Source organism: Tyto alba, unplaced genomic scaffold, assembly GCF_018691265.1.
Source record: "Tyto alba isolate M040663 unplaced genomic scaffold, T.alba_DEE_v4.0 Super-Scaffold_26, whole genome shotgun sequence".
Classification (NCBI taxonomy): Eukaryota; Metazoa; Chordata; class Aves; order Strigiformes; family Tytonidae; genus Tyto; species Tyto alba.
This window is the reverse complement of record NW_024881300.1, coordinates 23,685,612-23,707,348: the sequence shown is the minus strand read 5'-3', so window position 1 is coordinate 23,707,348 and position 21,737 is coordinate 23,685,612. Positions and strand designations below refer to the sequence as shown.

The 21,737-nt window shown below is 47.7% G+C and overlaps 1 protein-coding gene and 1 long non-coding RNA gene across 10 annotated transcripts; one reads left to right on the top strand and one right to left on the bottom strand.

Moving 5' to 3' along the window:
• Positions 1-2,500: 2,500 nt before the first annotated feature.
• ZNF821 (zinc finger protein 821) lies at positions 2,501-21,725 on the bottom strand. 9 transcript variants are annotated; one of them, XM_042797357.1, is made up of 9 exons: positions 21,044-21,613; positions 19,418-19,509; positions 19,183-19,285; positions 17,150-17,494; positions 6,517-6,642; positions 5,876-6,018; positions 5,196-5,300; positions 4,129-4,295; positions 2,501-3,408 (listed from the first exon to the last, which is right to left on the bottom strand). In XM_042797357.1, exons 5-9 carry the CDS (start codon positions 6,596-6,598, stop codon positions 2,754-2,756), a joined length of 1,152 nt encoding a protein of 383 aa, XP_042653291.1. In that variant the 5' UTR covers positions 6,599-6,642; positions 17,150-17,494; positions 19,183-19,285; positions 19,418-19,509; positions 21,044-21,613; the 3' UTR covers positions 2,501-2,753. The 9 variants fall into 9 exon arrangements, with proteins under 9 accessions (XP_042653291.1, XP_042653287.1, XP_042653292.1 ...); XM_042797353.1 differs by lacking the exons at positions 17,150-17,494; positions 19,183-19,285 and adding an exon at positions 21,624-21,725 and having other exon boundaries at positions 21,044-21,242; XM_042797358.1 differs by lacking the exon at positions 17,150-17,494.
• On the top strand, positions 4,315-4,883 carry LOC116958898. Its single transcript, XR_004405535.1, has 2 exons — positions 4,315-4,629; positions 4,722-4,883. It is a non-coding gene; the product is annotated as an uncharacterized LOC116958898 (long non-coding RNA).
• Positions 21,726-21,737: the final 12 nt, after the last annotated feature.

The window sequence follows — 21,737 nt, the reverse complement described above, 5'->3', positions numbered from 1 at the left end:
GACAGATGGATTAGAAGGCATAATTCTGTGTTCAAATACTTTTGCTTTTATGTGGTCCTTCTTGAACCCCTTGGAATAATGATCAGCTGCCAGTGACACTGCGGGGAAAGTTTCAGCTGCAGATGGCAGAGCGAAGCTACATCTCTGCTGGCCAAGCAAAACACACAAGATAGAGCTATAGCAAATAGTGCAAGAAGCAAACTGTCGGTTTGAGTATGCAAATGGACAGAGGTAAGAATAATCGTGATGAGAGATCTGTTCAGAGAACAAGGGAGCACAGAACTAAATAGATCCTTCAAAGATCTGGTGCCTTTTCCCCAAATGATAGAGGCAAGGATGGCACTCAGATGTCAGTTCGATGAAATGAATATTATGTTAAAACAGCTTCTGTAAGGTGAGGAAACAAGATACTACAGTGTCATGTGGAGGAAACTGTAGTGTTGAAAAGATTAAAAGCTTTTTGTAGCAAGCGTCCACAAGACTGTCTGTAAGGTTAGTTCATTATCATGAAAAAAAATGCAAAATTGTGCAATTTGAAGGCAACTATTGTAAGCATTAGCTAGGGCTTTAAGGGACTTCAATCAAAAAGGTTTTTAAGCTGAAAAAAAGGAGGGAAAATTGGGTTTCTAAGTAACCAGGCTGAAAGGTTTTACTTCTTGTTTTAACTTTACTTTTCTGACCTTAAGTTGGAGTCTTGTGGTCACCATTCCTGACTTAATGCAGAGAAACAACCATCAGAGAGAAGACAGTAGCTCCCAATGTATTTAGACCACCACGTAACTGGACTGCAGACTTTAACTGGAAATGCTATGAAAGCAGTAGGGGTCTTCAGGGTACAAAACACAGCTGTGTGGCCCACCAGTGTTTGGTGGGCTGACGTTTGGAAACCACAAAGCTGCAGCATGCATTTTTAGATGCTTTTGCCCCATCATGAGTCCTTCTGTGCTGATGTTTTGCCTTTTCCAGTTTAAACATGACTCAATTTAATTTCCAGTTGCACAGTTTCATGATTTCTATTAGCAATGGGAACCTTTTTATATAGGTACAGATTATGATCACATTTCACTTTGGCTGCCTCTTGAATAAACTAAAGAAGGCTTAAATTCCCTACCTTCTGGCAGGTTTTGCCAGACTGTTATTGTACCTTTCCACGGCTCCCCCCTAGCTCACCCTTTTTCCACATTTCTCTCCTTGGTTTTGCTGCTGAGTGTAGAAGCAAAAGTAACTTTCTTTCCTACCTGTGTGGTTTTGTTTACCAGTTGTGCCCCCTTAACCCCACAGTGTTATCTGCAGTGACTACTGAAAGTCGCTGTTCATCACGGGGGAATTTACTATGAGAATTAACAACTTGAGTGTGATCAGTGGTCCTAGACAAGTAGTGTTGCATTTGGCTGTATTGAAAGGGTTGAACAAGCTCAGCTTACTATGAAGTCAGAGAGTCACCGCATAGCTGAGGTGAGAAGGGACCTCCAAAGGTCACCTGGTCCATCCCCCCAACTCCTCAAGCAGAGCCACATACAGCCAGCTGCCCAGGACCATGTCTTTTAAATAGCTCCAAAGTGGGAGACCCCACAACTTCCCTGGGTAACCTCTGCCAGTGCCCAGTCACCCTCACATTGAAAAAGTATTCCCCGATGTTCAGAGGGAACCTCCTGTGTTTCCATTTGTGCCAACTGCCCCTTGTCCTGTCACGGGGCACCACTGAAAACAGCCTGGCTCCATTTTCTTTATGCTCTCCCCTCAGGTATTTATAAGCATTGGTAAGATCCCTGAGTCCTTCCTCAAGCCTTCTCTTCCCCAGGCTGAACAGTCCCAGCTCTCTCAGCCTTTCCTCCTAGGAGAGATACTCCAGTCACTTCACTATCTTAGTGGCCCCTTGCTAGATGCTCTCCAGCATGTCTGTGCGTCTCTTACGCTGGGGACCACAGAACTAGACCTAGTACTCTACAGGTGTGGCCTCACCAGTGCTGAATAGAGGGGAAAGCAAATCCATACATTACTAGAGAACTGACCTACCCTTATTGTTTACCATTCAATCAACCCTTTCATTTGCAAACCTGAAATGCTGTTTAAGTGAAAATTAACTTGTGAGTAAACCAGCAAACTTGTTTGCTGTTTGCTTACCTCAGTCAGCCTTTCTGATAGTGTTTATATGGGGTATCTTAGAACTGGAACTCAGTTTCCTCTTAGTTTTTCCATGGATGCTACTGCAAATAAGCACATAATGATAGTGTTAAAAGAAAGGGTGTGCACAGCCATTTCCAGGGAGACAACATCCTCCTTTGCTTCCTTTTTATGAGCATAAGCTGCGAGGGATTTACTCCCGGAGGAGTTGTGGACTATCAAAGTCCTCAGCTCCATAATACATGCTGCAGTAAACAGGATCCCTTTTTAGCGAGGTAGTCTTTCACCTACAGCAGAACCTCAGCAGCCCAAACCTATCTATGGGGCAAGGGTCCAAGAACAGGACAAAGCACAAAAGGTAAAGAAGGGGACTAAATAAATGTGAACATTAATTTATTTTCCCTCTGTTCATAGGCTGCGACTTGGCCCCCAGAGCAGACTGCATCCTCAGAATCTGCTCCCACCAGGGCTACTTTGGCAGACATCTCTCAGGTCTTTTGTTCAGGAGAAAACCAGAACTATCTGTCAGGGAGAGTCAGCCAGGGACCCACAGCAGCCTCCTGAGTGTAGAAGCCTGCTAGTGCACCCATGGCAGGTGCAGCAGAGGTGGCACAGTCCTTGGCTGTAGCTTAATGCAGCGCACTGTTGCTCTGCTCCTCAAAGGTCATTTTGCCCAGCAGCTGGCTCTCCAGCTCCACGTTGCTCACTGGCAGCTGGAAAAAGTTCATTTCAGCTGCCAAAGCAGCCATGGCAGAGGGGTCCTGGCCAAACTGTGCCCGGAGCATCATGTCCATTTTCTCCAGGCGTCGCTTGAGCCTCTTGGCCTCACGCTCCCGGATAAGCCGGGCCTGTCGTTTCTCTGGGGTCTCGTTTGCACGTTTCAGTCGCATGGCTTCCCGGTCTCTCTGCAGCCGCCGCGCCCGCTGCTCATCGGTCTCTTGCATGCGCTGCAGGCGCTTAGCTTCTCGATCCCGCATACGCCTCACTTCCCGTTCTTCAGGTGTCTCGTTGTCCCGCCGGCTCTTCTTGGCCATGCGCTCCCGCTCCAGACGCTGCAGCCGCACTTCCAAGGGCTCGTTCTGCCGACGAAGTGCCCACTTTCGCATGCCCGGTGTCTGTGCCTCCAGCAGTTTACGGTAAGCAGCACAGTTGTTGCACACTAGGAGGATGCCTGCAGGATACACAGGGGTGTGAAAGGCAATGTCTTTTCCCTCAACACCGGAGGGGCCCTCGCTCTGTGGTGCTGGCAGGCGATCTGCACTGAGCACCTCTGGCAGCTTCTCACTGAAAAGCAGAAAGAGCAGAGAGTCAGAGACTTGGTGCTGACAGAAGAGCTCCCACGTCAGACCGCCCAGGGGGCTGCAATGAACAGTGCCCCTACTACAGCCCATGACAGAGGCCTCTGCCAAAACATTCCTGCCCACAGACATGTCTGAATGTCAGAAATGAAGCAACATCATATCCGGGGTAGGAAGTGGGTTAGCCCACAGCAGTATCTAGGTTGGAAGAGCACAAGAGCAGGAATTAGCCAGCAAGCCGCTCCTCTGCATCATCTCTGGATTTCTCCTTTCAGCCCTGTTCCACTGGTCAGTGGATAATCTTTCACCAGGCAGGACACAAACAAAGAACATTTTGGTTTTTGTCTGTAGGCCTGCTGTGGAAACGATGAACCCATCTGGGCAGTACAAACCTACTCTGATGGAGTGCTGGGCAAGGGAAGCAGTTGATTGTTCTCCAGTGACTGGAGACCCCAGTGCCTTCTGCACAGTTCTAGTTCTTCACAGAGCTAAGGAACACCCTTTTAGTAGCACAGCCCGTGGAGGTCTTAGCAGGTGATGCAGAGCTGCAGGCAGGAAGGGATCATGGGAATCTCACTGGGGGTGTTCACAACTCTCCTGCAGGCCTCAGTGGGTCCAGAGCCATGACTTCTGTGTCATTTAAGGCAACCCACCTAATCTTTAATGTGGGTACCCAAGCCCACTCACCAGCCAGGGTGACCCTGACCTGTTGAATGTGGCATGGCTGGTGAAGCGTGCTCCACACACTGCACAGTTTGACAGCTGGTCCTCTGAGTGGATCAGGAGATGTCGCCCAAGGGATCCTGGTGAGCTGAGGGCTCTGCCACATACGGGACACATGTAGCTCTTGGCACTCACCACAGCTGCAGTGTGCTGCAAAACAATCACTAGTTTGTTAGTTATAAATTGCCCAGCTCCTTGCCCAGTCTGAGGCACGATCAACAGTTACGGCAAACCATTCAGTTCAGCCCCTTGGAACTGGTACACTTTATCACTCAGCCGCTGTCTGAGAGCTCCTAGACCAAGCTCAAGACATTTGGGGTGTCACAGGTCAAACAGCAAGGAAGAAACCTTTCTACAGCTCCACTCCAGTGCAAGAAAAACAATTAAGGCTTAAACACTTGGATTGTAAGACCTGACCCTTGTTTTCAGAAATGCATCTGAGGAGCTGCTGTTGCTGGACAAAGCATGACCGGACTAACAGTAGGTGGGATGCTGGCAAGGAAGCGCTTAGATGGAAACAGTCAGCTGGTGCAGGTAAGTGGCCAATGCACTTCTGCTTCATTCCTTCTTTTGCAGACTTTGATGTGCTTCAAAGAGAGCACTGGCAACAAAACCTGCGAGATTCCAGCACAGATTTCCTGCAATATTGGAATAATTTCAGAGGAAGAACAGCTGTTTTCAGGAACTGTGATAAAGGTACAAAATAAAGAACTGAGTAATCAGGAGAAAGGTTTCTTATCTCACTGAGTGATGTAAAAATTGCTTCCATGTTTAATCTGAAGGAGCTGCCTTGTCTCAGCCTGCAACTGCTTGCAGATACTGCCTTAAGGTAGAGTGTGTTTTCCAGATCTGCAGACTGGTGCCTTGCTGATTCTTTTTCCCAGGAAACCCTCTGGACACAGTTTACTGCTGTAAACTTCAGTCACATCCTAGCCAGAAGCTCAGTTTTGTGACTGCAAAGACCAGAGCAAAGCTGCCCTGTGCTTTGAGTTGTTTCTGGATTTGGGGCTTTAGGCCAGAGATATCCCACAGTTTGGAACCATCCCCTACCTGGTATACATGAGCAATGAGCTGCTCTCTGCTTCCACACTCCAGCTGGCAGAGAGGACACTGTGACAGTCCCAGCATAGGGTCGGCATGCAAGCTCTCAGGCACCTACAGGGAGAAAAAGCCACTTTGGTGTAAAGCACACAGATCCCACACACACAGCCACCCCACCCACCCTCAGTATCTAGTCATCACTGCAGACAGGCCTTGACCAGATCAAATGCTGTGTCCCCAGTCCCACTGGGGCTGGTTTGTGTTCTTGCAGTCTGAAACTTCCTTTATCTAGCCTCTGAGCAAAACTCCTGCTATCTTGGGGAGAACAGGCAGAAGCCTCATGGCCTCTGCTCGCACCCAGGCTCCTGCCAGTGCCATGGCTCAGGTAGGCAAGGTCTGCTCTGTAGCAGAAGGAAAGTCAGTCAGAGAAAGGCACCAGATCTGAAGGAAGGGGACACACACTGCACGATCATCTTGACCAGCGGGAGAATGGCAGTTTGTGCCTGCTGTCTCCTGTTCCTGGCAGCCCAAGAGCTCTTCAAACCCTTTCCTCCTGCCAGGAGACATTGTTTGGAGGGGGTGGGAGGGAGAAAAAGATAAGAAACCATGATGGGGAGAGGAGGTATTTAGACAGTACCCTCCTCTCTCCCTGGAAAGCTAAGCAGAGTGCAGAGCCAGTGCACACTTGCCTCATTTTCTCTCACCAGCGGGGTTCCAGCCACAGGTTGTTCTGCATTCTCTAACTCTTTCTTCACTTTTACCATTGAGCCATCCTCCTCAGATGTATGGGAAGAAACTTCATCCTGGGTCGTTTCCTCGTCATCACTGCCGCCTGGAACATGCAGAACAGTTATTCCAAGTGCCTGCAGGCACTCATAGGCCTTAATTGTCCTGACCAGTATCATCTGGGGTCTCTACCCACCCGCTCTGACCAGTGGCTCCATTTAAACTCAGGCTGAGGCATTTCAGGGACTGAAGTGCTCTGCAGGGTCCCTGAACCTAGCCTGTTACCCTGCCTTGCTTGACAATCGCTGGACCGTCAGCTGGACCTGCTGCTGTTACCACCCTGCTCTGGTAAATTGGGACTGCATCCCAGTGGTGAGGTCATTGCCCAGTCCGTGTTGTGGTGGTCCTTGGCTCTGGGCTTGCCTTCCCTTAGGGAGCAGCCCTGCTCTTGCTGTTTGCTGACCAAGTTCTGCACAGGAGCCAAGGGCTAACCCAGAGGAGGAGATGGGTAAGATGGTCCCCAGAGCTGTGCAGCACCTAGCCTCACCCCTTGTCAGTCTCCCCAGTCCACTACCTTGCCATTATTGGGAGGGGCAGAACTCACTGCTGCTGGAGTCAGGGTCTTGCAGCGGATGAATGGCTGGCCTTTGGTCCCCAAGAGCTCCAGGAAAGTTGTTTTTCATCATGGCTTGGCGGGCTTGCTCCTCCAGCCCTGCAAAGACTTGCTCCCCTGGCAGCCACAAGGACAAAGAGTCAGACTGGTGCTGTTCCATTGCTTTCACCACCAAGGCTTGCCAAAACCACACCAGGTATGGGGCTGCTCACCTGCACTGTGCAGAACCTCTGAAGTCACCTCTCAGAAAGCATTTAAGTAACCTCTCTGCTTGCCTACCCTGCAACATCAGCCTCTTGTACCTGCTGATGTGAGTCCAGTCCCTGTGTGTAAAACAGTCTCGCTAGCAGAAATGTCCAGCATCACGTTGCTCTCTGCTTACTCTTTATATGCCACTCCAGCCGCAAAAAAATGCTGTGAGATCCCATCTATCTGCCACATGTAGCTAAGTGGCTTTCTCCGCTAACAAGCTATCCACCAACAGAGCTATAGCACAGCTCTGTGTGGAGGGGAAGCCACTCAGGGATTATGATAGCGTCCCAAATCAGGCATAATGCTATATGGCTCTTTTAAATCATTAGTCCTATTCCCTGCTGTAACAGGCAACTTGCACAAAAATAGTATCTCCCCGCTTGCCTGGCCCCTCACCTACTCTCCACAGTGCTGATAAAACCAGGGGTAGTCCTTGGCCTGCTCCGTCACCACCTTCTGTCCCAGGAGGACTGAGGACAAGCTGCCCTTCGAGAAGGTATTTGTGCTCAGAGGTGGTGGTCTGCTTACATGATGGATAACTTGCTCTGCTACCTTGCCTTGCCCAGGAGTGGCTCTGGCTAAAATAAATCTCGGTGACACTTCATATGCTCAAAACAGAAAACTAAGGGAATGAACCCAAAAAGCTGAGATGCTTGTTTAGGATAGCTTAGTGTCTGTTTTGTTGCAAGACACTAATCGCTAGTACCTCAGCTCAGTAGAAGGCAAACACATTGAAAGGAGGCAATTATTTGTGCTTCTCTGAAAGAAAACTTCTTACAGCAATCCCTGATAAGGAGAACTTTTGGTTCCAAAGAATAACAATAAAAGACAACCATTAATTTTCATATTAAATCAAACAAAATACTTTGTTCCAGGCGTAGTCATGATTTACCTCTCAGTGGATGAGCTGGGAGTGCTTGGGACAGGGTGCTGAAGTTTCCAGCAGGCTAGTTTTTGGGTTTAGTTTATCAACTGCTTTTTAAGTTCTCAAGAACCACGCAAAGCATAAATGCAAAAATGCTAAGGAAGATGCAGTACATTTTCCACAGAAAACAAAAGTCAAAACATAGCTTTCAGAAGAAAACTGTACCTTTTAGTATAGGGCTACAACTGGCATCAGTATAACCAGGGAATTGAATTCTTGAGCCATTGAAAGAGCACCAGTCCTGTGACAAAGACAGGTGTGTTCCCACATGCTGAACTGTTTCAGCCAGCTTTGCTCCATATTCATACTCACACTGCCTTTCTGGTGCTTACCTCACAATTTCCGGCAGTGCTTTACAAAGCAGTAATTTAGAAAAGATTTCAAAGACCTTCAGAAGTTTCACAGAGACTGTGGGAGAAGAGTTTTAGTTCCCAACATCCCCGTGGAGGTTTCCAAAAGCATTTGAAGACATTTATCGTTCTGTTTCAGAAAAGCGAGAAAGGTTTCTGTAGAGAAGATTTAAGAACACAGTCCATGCAGGCTGAAGAGAGATGCTGAGCAGCACCCCAAGCCCGTTTGTCACTGAAAGCAGCAGGTACCATCGTGACTGCTGTGACATGTGTGTCCCCATCAGAACCCATTCCAGCACTGAATAGTTTTCATAACCTGCAGTGCTGCTTTTACGTCTGGGCCACAACCTCACACTGGTGGGACTGAGACACAGACAGTGTGAACAGCAGACACTACAAAATTACAGAGCCTCTCCAAGAAGCAGATATCCACAAACCACCAGGATAGAAGCCCAGAGACTGAAAAAGCATTGCAAGACAAAGAGAAAGCATGGTGAAATGAAGAAACCTGCAGAACACAGGACAGATGTAAAACTATGGTGGGAGATGTGCTACCTGTGACAGAGTTACAAAACAGGATTCCCAAACACCACGGCAACTGCTACTGGAAGCAGTTAGGTGTTTGTTTTCTTTCCCCTTTCGCCTTCCAGATGGCTTACGTTTCCACTGAGCAGCAGCCTGGAGTCTAATGGCAGGTAGGTCCCTGCTCAGATACCACAGACTATGCAGATGGTCTGCAGGATTTTAAAAGCTGTGATCTTTATAGGAGGTGACTGAGGAAGAAACTCCTCCTATCAGTAACACTAGCATCAATCACAACAACTAATACAGTGATCATGTCTGCCACTGGCCTTTCTGTACAACGTACCCGTAACCACGTTTTCATTTATTCAGCACAGTGCAGAGAACTATCATCTTACAGCCAGAAGTGCTGTTGAGAAAATGTTGCAATGCAGTGCTGCTGCACAAGCTGTTCTATCAGCTCTGTTCCCTGTATAGCCCCAGCCCAGGGCTGCATGCGCAGTCAACTGAATAGAACATTAATAAAATGTTGTAACAAAGGTAATGATGTGCCTGACAGTTCAAAGGATGTTGATGTATGAGAAACTGGCCCTTAGCTACCGAAGCAATGGGAGATAATAATGCTATCATTGTGACTACTAAGAACTGAGACGTACAGAACTTGAGGTAATCGCCCTTGAAGACTAAAAGAAAACAAACAACGAAGTGGTCGGACTCCAGAACAAGATGTGAAACCCATTGTCAAGATAATAATGACTGATAAAGTATAATTCTGTGTATTCTGGATTAGGTAATGCTTTGTAGGTGCATAAATACATGAATGCGAACTCATGTAAGCTGTCACTCTCTGCGGAGGTGACCCAACGCTGCTGGACCTGAATAAAATCCTAGAGTAACCCACGACGGAGTTCGAGTCTCCTTTAACAGTTTTGGCACCCCAGATGGGACTCTAGGCTGTGACGGGGAGGACGAATAAAAGAGGATCCCGATATTACATCCTACAAACTGCCGGCTACAGAAAGGTGAGTTCAAGTCTCCCCTTGTCTGTGTTTGTGGGTTGGAATAGGAAAGGATCACTCTGAAATACCCCTCACAAAGAAAATTGCAGAATGGGAGGATATCCTTCAGTACCTAAAGGATCTCCCTTGGCAGAATTATTAGCAAATTGGAATAAACTTTCTGGGACAGCAGGGTTGAGTAAAAGTAAAATTATAGTGTTATGTCAAGATGACTGGCCATTTTTAACCAGAATTAGAGGGGCAGGTCCCCAAGAAGTATGGCCACCTGAAGGTACCTTCGATGAAACTAGGTTGAAATGTTTGAGATTGATATTAGAAGATAGGAATCCGCAGCAGATGAATTATTTATTTTTATGGCTGGAATGGGCCGATTTGAGAAATCGTATGGCTCTAAAGAAACCTATGAAAAGAGAAGAATTAATTGCCTTCCTTGATGATCATCAGGGAAAGAATCAGAACCAGAGTTCCCATCCACAATCAGAAGGGAAATCTGTTGTAGGACAATATCCTATGGTAGTGGAATTTCATTCCAATCCTAGAGTAGGCCCCAACTCAGGACCTGAAGTTCCTCCAGTTATTGCAGTTTCCACACACCAACCCTGGAAACCTGGTGATTTGATGTTGTGGCAAGAGAAAATGCCAAGGTTAAGGGACAATGCTGAAAAATGTGCTAAGTTTTTGTCTAGTATTATTAGAGACTATAAGCCCAATTGGGAGGATATGCAAACTTTATTGCAGGAGTTGTTTACAAATGAAGAGAGAGAAAGGATTATGCTGAAAGATCGTGAAATGAGTCAGAATACACCCGGGAGACCAACTTGGCCACAGGCTGATCCGAATTGGCAGATACACACACAAGATGGGTTACAGGCTTGGCGAACTGCGACTAATTTATTAATAGAAGCGGTACGCCAGTGTGAAGAGAGAGTTACCAATTGGGCGAAAGTCCAGGAATGTACTCAACGCACCGATGAACACCCTAGTGATTATTGGCAGAGATTAAGAACAGCACTGTTACAACACGGAGGGATGACTGAACAAAATTTTCAGGAAGCTTTAGCTATTAGTGTGTATGTTAATCAAGCAGCCCCTGATATTCGAAAATATTTTCAGAAACATATGCCTGGCTGGCAAAATGAAAGCTTGCAGAAAATCATTTCAGTAGCCAACTTTGTATATAATGGTAGAGATGCAGAAAGACAAGAGAAATTAGAAAAAGAAAAGAGTGAAGAAAGGAGGAGATTAGAGAAACAGCGGGAGGAGGAGAGAAGGCGAGAAAGAAAAGATAAGAGGGATGACATGTATTTACTAGCAGCTGCTTTAGCCCAAAATATGCGAGGGCGAGGTGTTCTGAGAGGAAATCGGGGACCGAGAAGGGGATTTCCCCCCGGTAGAGGTAGAGGAGGATGGCGTCCGGTTCCTCCTACCACAGGAGGTACAGTAGAATGTTATTGGTGTGGGAATGTAGGCCATATGCAAAGAGAATGTCCTATTCGCCCTAGGCAGACTCTAGAACAAGCTGCTTCACCTTACATCGGAGGAGCTGTTCCTCGTCAAAGAAGTTTCTCGCAGTAATGTCAGTACCGCTGAATTCGGATGGACAATTGATTGCTGAAGTGAATGGTCGACGAGTTATCTTTTTAGTAGATACTGGCGCTACGTTGTCTTTGTTAAATTTTGATGAATTTGAAAAATCCAGTGATAGGATAATTATAAAAGGAGTGATTGGAGCGGAGGAGAAAGCCCTGACAAAACCCTTACCCATTTCAATCGGAGATAGACATACTTGGGCTCGGTTTGTAGTTTCCCCAGGATCCCCTGTATCTTTACTTGGAAGGGATATTTTGCAAGATTTAGGAACTCAAATTGCTTTGGGAAAGAAAGGACTTTTCCTGGTTTTTATAGGGTCAGCTGTAGTTGTAAAGGGAGAAGTCCAACAAGTTCCCTCAATACCATGGGAATTGAGAGAAGTTCCCAGTGCCCTATGGAGTCAATCTAGTAAAGATGTGGGACTTCTGAAATCTGCAACCCCCGTAAAAATTAAGACTAAAGGTGGTATACCCCCAGCAGTTAAGCAGTATCCTATCGTAGCAGAAGCTATTCCTAGTATCACTAAACAAATACAGAATTTTTTGGATAAGGGCATTTTAAGACCTACTGTTAGTCCTTTTAATACTCCCATTTTACCTGTAAATAAAAATCGAAAGGATGAGGATGGAAATCCTGAGTATCGGTTTGTTCAGGATTTACGAGCTGTAAATGAATATGTAGAACCCCCACATCCAGTAGTTCCCGATCCTTCTACTATCCTTACAAAAATACCAATTTGGGCGAAATACTATACTGTTTTGGATTTGACCGGAGCTTTCTTTACAATACCAATTGACCCTGACAGCCAGAATTTATTTGCCTTTACATGGGAAGGTCGCCAGTATACCTGGACCAGACTTCCTCAAGGATTTACTGCTTCACCAACTTTGTTCTCTCAAATATTAAAGAGAGACTTACAAGATCTGGAACTACCGGCTGGGTCAGAATTGATACAATATGTGGATGATTTGTTAATTGCAAGTAAAGATTATGACAGTTGTGTAAAAGATACTAAATATGTATGTCTTAGATTATATGAGAAAGGACATAAAGCATCTCTCTCCAAATTGCAGTTTTGTGAGCCTGAGGTAAAATATTTAGGGTTTATACTAGCCGAAGGTACTAGGACATTAGATCCAGATAGGGTACAGGCAATTCAGGAAATCGCTAGACCTTTGACTAAGAAACAAATGAGAGCCTTTCTTGGACAAGCTGGATATTGTAGACCGTGGATACTGGGTTTTTCAGAGATTGCAAAACCTTTGGTAGAGACTACTAAAGATGTGAGCCCAGAACCCATACCATGGACGGAAGAATTGGAAACAGCTTTTATGTCCATGAAGACTGCCTTGGTAAATGCTCCAGCTCTTGGGTTACCAGATTACAAAAAACCTTTTAAATTATATGTAACAGAGAACAGAGGAATTGCGAAGGGAGTATTAATTCAGAAGCATGGACCCTACGAACGTCCTGTAGCATACTATTCTGTCACCTTGGACCCAGTTATCAGAGGATCTCCATACTGTCTGCGATCTATTGCCGCAGCTGCTGAGCTGGTGGAAAAGGCAAGGAATATTGTGCTGGGCCATTATCTCATAGTTGCTGTTCCCCATGAGGTTGAACTTCTGCTGGCCAGGTATGCAGAAAAAGCACTCTCTGCACAAAGGACGCGCGGATATGAAATGATCCTTTTGCTAACAGAGAATGTCAAACTTGAGAGATCAAAGACTCTTAACCCTGCTACCTTACTCCCAGTGACTGAACCTGAAAGATCACACGACTGTGTAGCTGTCTTGAAAACCATAAGCAAGACTAGAGAAGATTTGAGGGACACTCCGGTGGAACACCCTGATTTGAATCTCTTTACTGACGGATCTTCCTTTTATCTTCACGAATGGAAGAAGATGCAAGCTGTGCAAGATAAAGGGATCTGGACCCTGAATGGTAAACCTCTATTGCCCAGAAGGTATGTACTGCCGCTTGCGCGTTGGTACCATGAGAAGGGGCATGGAGGTCCCGAAGCAGTAGCCTCAAAGGTAACGCAGCTATGGGCAGCACCAGGAATCTTTTCAGCAGCTAAGAAACTGACTGAAGGATGCTCTTTGTGTAAGAGATATGGAGATATAAGGCCAAAAGTAACGCCAGGGAAGAGGCCGCCAGCAGTCTATCCTTTTCAGAAACTTCAGATTGACTTTGCGGAAATGCCAGCCGCTCTCGGATATAAATACTTGCTGGTAATAGTAGATCAACTCTCTGGGTGGGTAGAAGCTTTCCCGACCCGGAAGAATGATTCAAAAATAGTTGTAAAAATCTTGCTTAAGGAAATCATTCCTCGATATGGCGTACCTGAGGTGATAGACTCTGACCGTGGACCGCATTTTACAGCATCTATTTTATTACAAGTTTATGTAACCCTAGACATCAAAGGACAGTTTCATACTCCGTATCACCCACCTTCATCAGGGCAAGTAGAAAGAATGAATAGAACAATTAAGGAGAAGTTAGCGAAAGTATGCAGTGAAACTGGATTAAAGTGGCCAGAGGCATTAAATTTAGTTTTATGGGATCTTAGAACTACTCCAAAGCAGCCGTTAGGAATTAGCCCAGCAGAGGTCCTATTTGGACGAGTTTTAGCTGTACCTGGTTCATATATTTCAGCAAAAACTGCACTACTGGATGGAGATGAGAATGTCACTCAATATTTATTATATTTACAAGATTCCTTTCAGAAAATTAGAAAATATGCATATTGATACCAAGGTGTGACACCAGAAGTACAGGTTCATGATTATAAAGTGGGAGATGAAGTGTTGGTAAAAACATTTAAACGAAAGAATAAGATGTTGCCAAAATAGGAAGTAAGCCATATGATGCAAGTTGTACAACGAGACAATGTATCCTGGGATGTTAGTGATTTATGGCAATGGGCTACTTCCTGGATTCCTGATTTTCCAACTTTAATCAAGAAGATTCTAATGGTAGTCGTTTTAGTCATAATCATTTTGATCATGGTAATGTTTGTATGTCAGTGTTGTGTCTCGTGTTTATCTCGTATACCCACCAGACCCTATTGTATCCGATAGGATAGTGAGTATCCTAAAAGAAAAGGGGGGACTGTTGAGAAAATGTTGCAATGCAGTGCTGCTGCACAAGCTGTTCTATCAGCTCTGTTCCCTGTATAGCCCCAGCCCAGGGCTGCATGCGCAGTCAACTGAATAGAACATTAATAAAATGTTGTAACAAAGGTAATGATGTGCCTGACAGTTCAAAGGATGTTGATGTATGAGAAACTGGCCCTTAGCTACCGAAGCAATGGGAGATAATAATGCTATCATTGTGACTACTAAGAACTGAGACGTACAGAACTTGAGGTAATCGCCCTTGAAGACTAAAAGAAAACAAACAACGAAGTGGTCGGACTCCAGAACAAGATGTGAAACCCATTGTCAAGATAATAATGACTGATAAAGTATAATTCTGTGTATTCTGGATTAGGTAATGCTTTGTAGGTGCATAAATACATGAATGCGAACTCATGTAAGCTGTCACTCTCTGCGGAGGTGACCCAACGCTGCTGGACCTGAATAAAATCCTAGAGTAACCCACGACGGAGTTCGAGTCTCCTTTAACAAGTGCAAACTGTTAACCAAACCAGTGCTGCCAGCAGATGACATCTTGTGCATTCTCCACTAACTTGTATCTAAAAAGGCATCATGGGATTAGGAAAGACAAACTTGCAGAAACGCTATCTTTAGCTTACACAGAATTTCTTATGTATTAAACTAATATTGCCTCCAAAAGAACTTAGGGAGGAGCATCCTGTTCATCTACTGATGGACTAAGTCCTACTTTGATGAAGCTTTAGAGCTTTAATGTTTTATTGGTACAGGGTTATACATTTATTGTCTCTGCACACACATGCTCACATCCAGACACTTACACCCCAACCTCCACCCCTCTTTGAATACACTTCCATTCATTTGGAAAGGGAGTAAGACAAGCAACAGCTTTAAGATCACTGCTATCAGTGAAGGATGTAATGCTCAATAGTGAATTCACAGACTCTTCTCCAGAAGTTTCTTTATTAAATACAAAAAGGGCTGCAAGTTGACCACAACACCAAAACAAGTCACTGTGTGTGTTTTACAAACAGCTAGACGCAGGACAGTGAAAGATCATACAAATGCCTCTGCTTTGCATTGCAGTTCTCCTCTCCATAACCTTGTAAATGGGTGGGATGCAGGTGAGCAGCTGTGGAGGTAGGGGGTAGCCCTGTGGTACTGTGCAACAGGGGCAGTTATGACTGCTAGGATCTGGTGGTGTATCAACTTGGTAGCCAGAAATTATTTATTTCCTGAGCCTTTCCCTTCTCGAACTGTATGAATGCAGGATAACTCTCAGGTGTTCTGGAAAATAAACATACAAACAAACAACCCCCATCCCAAAATCCACAAAACAAAATTGAAAGGAACTGCATCATTCCCCTGTCTTCCTTCCTAAACAGAAAGGTCTCTCAGAGATGAACCATTTTATTCCCTCCTTGTACATCAATTTAAAGTCCCTGTTCATGTAGGTCTTCTCTGTGTTCCTTTCCTGGACCTGAAATTTGCAAGTCTTTCCACCACTGTGGATCTAGTCCACCTGCCCCATCGCTATTCTGGGTTGTCCACACTGCTGTAGTAGTTACTGAAATGAAAAACAACACAATTGAAAGAGTTAACAACAGCAGCCCACAGAGCCCTTTAAGAACCAAGGATTTTGATGCAAGTAACATTTCTGCTTGGTTTTGAATGCAGGATGCTACTTCTTGCGAGATACTTTCTCTTCAAACTGGGAATATCATAGAATTCAAGGAACACTGAAGAACACAGAATGTGTGTGCGTGTGAGTCAGAGGCAGAAGGAAGGAAACAGAGGATTAATGGGATATTGGGACCATGATGAATAGAGCTAGGAAGTGGGAATTAATTTGACTAACAAAAGCTTTTCTCAAGGCTCTAAAACAAGCATCACTCGCAAAGGGTACAAGCAATAGAAAGAAAAGCGGCTCATGGGACAGCAGGGAGAGAAAAGCGCACGCTAACATCTGCAGCAAATTTTTGGCAAGCACAAGAACAGTGAGTAGCCAATAACTGATGGAGTGACAGAGCAGCAATGCATGGGCTGGAATGCAAGATCAGATGAGTCGCTTAGAGCGATTTTATACTTTTATGCTTTAGACTCTGGGAGAAAATAAAAACCAAATTGAATCAATTAAGATATCCCCACAAGAACAATGTAACTGCATTGTATTTTTCAACTCAATGTGAAATGGGCAATGCAACAAGAATATTCAGGTACTCAGGTTTTTTTGTTACCACTTTGTCAGGTTTTAGTGTATTTCATGCACCATGTGGCAAAACAAAATTAAATTAAGAGCCAATTATGTGCTGCAGCCCTGATAAAGGGGAAATGACTACAATTAAAACTGAAGGACTGGCCATCATGAAAAATAAGACTTTTTATCATAATAATAGTAATTTTTATCATTGCTTCTGTATTATTTTGAATTTCCTTACACATCAGCTTCCATGTAAAACTGTTTTGACTTGTAACCACACAACTTCCCAGACAGTCACTCTGCATGCCAAAAAAAAGTGATTCTGTGCTAAGTGAGGACAGCAAACCATGTTGTTGTGAGAGCAAGTTAAATGAGGGCCATGCCAAGCCTGGAAAGTAACCCAGGAAAGAGGTGGCACCAAGCAAGCCAGGGAGCGGAGATCTGCAGCTGTTGCTTGCCCTAGTGAATCCAAGAAAGAAGATAACGTGGAGTGGCCATGCAAGGAAGAAGTAGGCACCATCCTCCCACAAATCTGTTCAGTTAGATATTCACAGTGGTATTTATGCAAATCCAGAAAGCACTTCCCCAGCCCCATAGCCTGCCAAATCAGACCCCAGCTGCAGACAACTGCATGAAAAGCTGCATACCTGCTGTCCCTTTTATTCCTCTCCTCCCAACCACTTCAGTCCCTGTGAAGAAGTCTCAGTAATGTGTCTGCTATGTCTCAGCCTGACTCCTCATTCTGCTGGCTCACCCAGTTCTTGGAGCTGATGCTCTCTCCGATTATCCTCGTCAGTGCACTGCATGGCATTTCTGGGCCCTCCAGATACACAGCAGGCTAGGTAGACAGAAGTCCCAACGGTTCGGTGGTGTTCATCATAAGACAGACAAGATTTTTCCGTCCCAAGGTGGAGACATCACCATTGACATCTTTCTTGTATCTTTGAGTCCCTTTATTTTCTTGTGGTCCTACTTGCTGCTCCTGATGGCTCCTGTTGAATAGTTGCTCTGTAGCAATGTACTGCATGTAAAGGAGGTGAACAGGTCCCAGAATTCCTCTCCATGACATACCAGATGCCATAACCTCAACCTCATGCCCACTGGTAGCATGTTTGTCAGAGAGCTTCCTCTGAGACCAAAACTGGAGATACAATCACTTGTATTGCAGATAAAAAAAAAGCAATGTTCACTGTGAAAATAGTGCATATCTGAACTCCATAATATGTATAGTTTTGTATATAATAGTACAAGCTTCTGAAGAACGTAATCCTTATACAGTGGAGTGCAGAGAATAGCCCACCTAAACACCATGGAAACTCCACCTGCACCATTAGAGCTGTTGTACCCCTCGGATTCCATACATGAGAGACCCTGACTCTACACCAGGGGAGACAACGTAAGTGCATGCCTTATACAAGTCTGATCTAAATGGCAGCAGTAATATCTGGGCACTGTCAGAAGCAAAAGTGTATGGGCACAATATGTGTTACTGGCATCATAGGACAAAACACAAGACATAACAAATTTCTCTAAGGAAGACAATTCCAAAGTCATTAATATACTATCAGGATATACTCTCCCCACTATTGAACCCAGCACTCAGAAGCAGGAATTGGAGAGCACAAGTCAGTGCAGATGCCAAAAGCCATGCCTCAAGACTCTTATGCTGGCCACCAAGGAAAGCTCTGTCAGCTCTCCCATGCCTAGCTCTAGCAGCCAACGGCTCTTTCAAGTCCCAAACAGACGTAATTCTCCCCGGTATACTGAGTGTGCAAAGCGTTGGGCTATCTCACAGAGTATTTTCTCCTAGGACAGAGAACAGCATGCATAGATTCCTGTTGCCATACCCATACAAAAAGGCAGCACAGAGAAACACACAGAGACATGCAAGCCAGCAGCATCAGCAAAGTGAGGCAGTGTTAGGGCTGTAGCATTCAGCTCTCTGTCCCATACTCCTGACAGCTACTACAGCTTAGTAATACCTAGGGCCCTCTCATCAGCCTTACTTTCACACATCTACAGAAGTGGAAATTTGTTTTCCTCATTCCAGCCCAAATTCCAGACGTGTCACAAAGCTGGGTACGAACAAGGGCTTATCTTCAGTCCCCCCCGACTTCCCACTGCTGCAATCAGTCAAACAAAAGCCGTATATGTGCAGTTTCCCCATTGCAGCCAAACATCCATACACGTCTCTCAGCTCCACTAACATCTTGCTGTAGCCTGCCCACAAGAAGTGCTGATGTACAGCATCTTCAGCCATGTCACTACCAAAGCAATGCCAGGGTATCCACAGTGCTGGAGAAAGAGAGATCTGTCCTGTCAGCTCAGCTCAAGAATGATCTGACAGATAGCATTTATCTGCCCAGTAAATTACTTAGCCACTGCCCATTCCCTGCAAGGAAAGAGCAGATGGCTTTATTTACATTATATGGTAGGAAACTGAGGTACAGTGAGCTTGAGTAACATGTCCAAGGCCAGTCAGTTGAGTCTGTGGTAGGGCAAAGGTCAGAACCCAGGACTTCCTGGCTTTCAGCCACACACTCAAACCACCTTGCCTAGAACTTCCTTTGCTACCCAAGATGGGCCAGAGCCCCAAAGTCACATTTCTTAGTATACAAACTTGCACTTGTGACAGTGTGAATGCAAAGCACAGCTACAGGCCCTGCACATATACACCTACCTTTATATCATTAGTTGTTTGTTCAAGCCTATCCCTGTCCTGCCATGCCAGGACACAGACAGCTCCCCTGATGCACAGAGCTCAGTTTCTCTTCTTACAGTCCCTAAGACAAAACGTGAGTAGCCACCATTCCCTCACAAACTGTACTTTTTCATCATTCCCCTCCTCCCCATCTCACTCCACAACAATCCAGCTAGGGCAAGGATCCCACAATGCTGTATAACGTAATACTCACAGTGAACTTTGTTAGGAGTGGTCTGTTTCCGACGGGACATGTTTCCCTGACCTGGGAGCACAGAGTGTTCGTTCCCTCAGCAGAGGGCTCACCTGAGAAGAGAAGAGCCTGTCACGCACATCACTGGAACCTTCCCAGCCTCTGGCCAAATGCAGCTGGCTGTCTCAGGGTCAATTCCCACCCTTCTGCCTACAGGGCTCATTCTGCATTACTACAGCCATATTCAGGGCCAGCATTCAACACAATCCACAAGCAATTCACAAACCACTGTGTATGGGCAGTCACACCCCGTTCTCATGCAAAGTTAAAAGCCATCCAGTCCCCTGCATACAAAAAGCTACGAGGCCCGCTTCAAGAGTGCCTGCAATCTCAGGCCAAACGCCTTTCTCCCTGCTGTACATTCCCATGGCTTATAGGGTAAAAGCCCAATCAGACCTGCAGACCCTGCTGCCCTACCTTTGGCCCTCCACTCAGAGACTGAGGGGACACAGGGCCCCGCCATGCCCAGAAGGCTGGCGTCGGGCTCTGGATAACCAGGCAGACAAGGGAACCGGCCGCTCTACGGTCACAGCTCCAGGCATGGCAGCAGCTGTTGATGGGATGGTGTGGCCAGCCCAGGGACAGGTCTTGGCCCAGACAGACGCCCCTCAAATTTACTGACCTCCCTGCCCTCGCAGACAGGCAGAGGGAGAGGGGAACAGCAGGGTTGCTGCACCCTCCCTGCTGCCATGACCTCCCTGGGCAGGCAGGGCCGGGGACAGGCAGGTGGGGACACACCGCCTGCCCTCACACAGGGGGGAACACCACACCCCACCTCACACAGGGAGGGATGCATCCCCCTCGCCCCTCACAGGTGGGGACACACTGACCCCCTCAAACCGTGCAGGGGCAGAAACATCGACTCCTCGTCCTCTGGCTGACAGAGGAAGGCATCAATCCCAACAGTCCCCTCAGACAGACAAAAGGAGGAGCTGAACTCATTTGCCCCGGACAGATGGACACGGGGATCCCGTCGCCCTCCTCAGACGGGCAGGCACTGGGATTCCATCACCCTCCCGCCGACAGCAGGATCCACCCGGCTGTCCCGCACGCAGAAGGCAGCAGCGGGAGGGATCCAGCCCACGAGCAAACGGACAGTTGGCAAACAGACCCCACTGCCCCGGCCGAGGGACGGAGGAGCCCAGCCCGGGCCCCCGTGGATGCCGACGTACGACCGAGGGACCCATCCCGACAGCCCGGACAGACAGACAGCCCGGGCCGGCCCCTCGCAGGCAGAGGGACCGACGCTGCCGCCCCTCGGGCGGACGGCGGGATCCGGCCCGCCCCTCGCGGGCGGACGGCCGCAGCCCGGCCCGCCTTACCCGGTCCCGCCGCAGGCGCCGGGGAGCCGCAGACAGACAAAGGGCCGCCGGACAGACAGACGGGCAAGATGGCGGCGCCGCCAGAGCGCGCGGCGCGGGCGCGGGCACGGGCGCGGGCACAGGCACAGGCACGGCCCCGGGAAGCCCCCGACACGGCAAGCCACCGGGAAGCCCCCCGGCCCGGTGACGGCAGTGCCGTGCTGGCTGTCAAAGAGCTCCTCTGCAGACCCCGGATGACAGCTTGTCATGATCTGAAGCGTCTCACCTGTTTTTCATGGATCCGTCCCAGCCAGCGGCTCCTGGGCACCCGAAGAAGATCATTCGTGCCAGCTGTGGGCCTCGCGTACCCCGGCGGGCAGCGGCGCCGGCCGCCGGCCCCCTCCGCCGGCAGCTGCCTCTCCCCACGCCCGGCTCGGGAAGCGGCTGCCCCTGTGTCACCCGAGCTCACCAGAATCTCGTTTCCCCTGCAAGGTCAAAACCCACGATTTTACCATTCATTTAAAAGCCGCCACGCGCGTTACGAACTCACGCACCCGCTTAGAAGCGAACTGCACCCCAGAGCGGTGCCCCCAGCGCTGCGGCCACGGCCTGGAGCTCACCCGTGGCAGGACCGCAGCCCCCGGGACTGGGGCCGAGCTCAGCCCCAGCCCGACCCTCCCTGGCGCCGCCGCCCGGCCCTCAGAGACCCGAGACCCCCCGCCCCGCGGCTCCTGCCGCCCGTAGAGGCGGGGCTGAGGGCGAGGAGCCGGGCGGAACGCTGTGCCGCCGGAACCTCCGCGCTGGGGAGCGGGCGCCGGCGGGCGCCTGCCGCAGGCACGGCCGCCGCACTCACGCGAACGGGATACCTCCGCTGGGTCATTTAGTCCCTCGGCGCCGCGCTCCTCGCTCGTGCCGCCGCCGCCCCTTCCCGGGGGCGCCGGTGCGGCGGGAGCCTCGCGCGGACCTGCCGCCGTGGCGCC

What these genes read in the sequence shown, in the direction of transcription:
- ZNF821 (XM_032981777.2), bottom strand. Translation starts at nt 6,685, where the DNA reads ATGGAACAGCACCAGTCTGACTCTTTGTCCTTGTGGCTGCCAGGGGAG. An exon ending in AGACCCTGACTCCAGCAGCA is followed by an intron (nt 6,019 to 6,516) that starts GTGAGTTCTGCC and finishes TGCATGTTCCAG; the next exon opens with GCGGCAGTGATGACGAGGAA. An exon ending in TCATTGCTCATGTATACCAG is followed by an intron (nt 4,296 to 5,195) that starts GTAGGGGATGGT and finishes ATTGTTTTGCAG; the next exon opens with CACACTGCAGCTGTGGTGAG.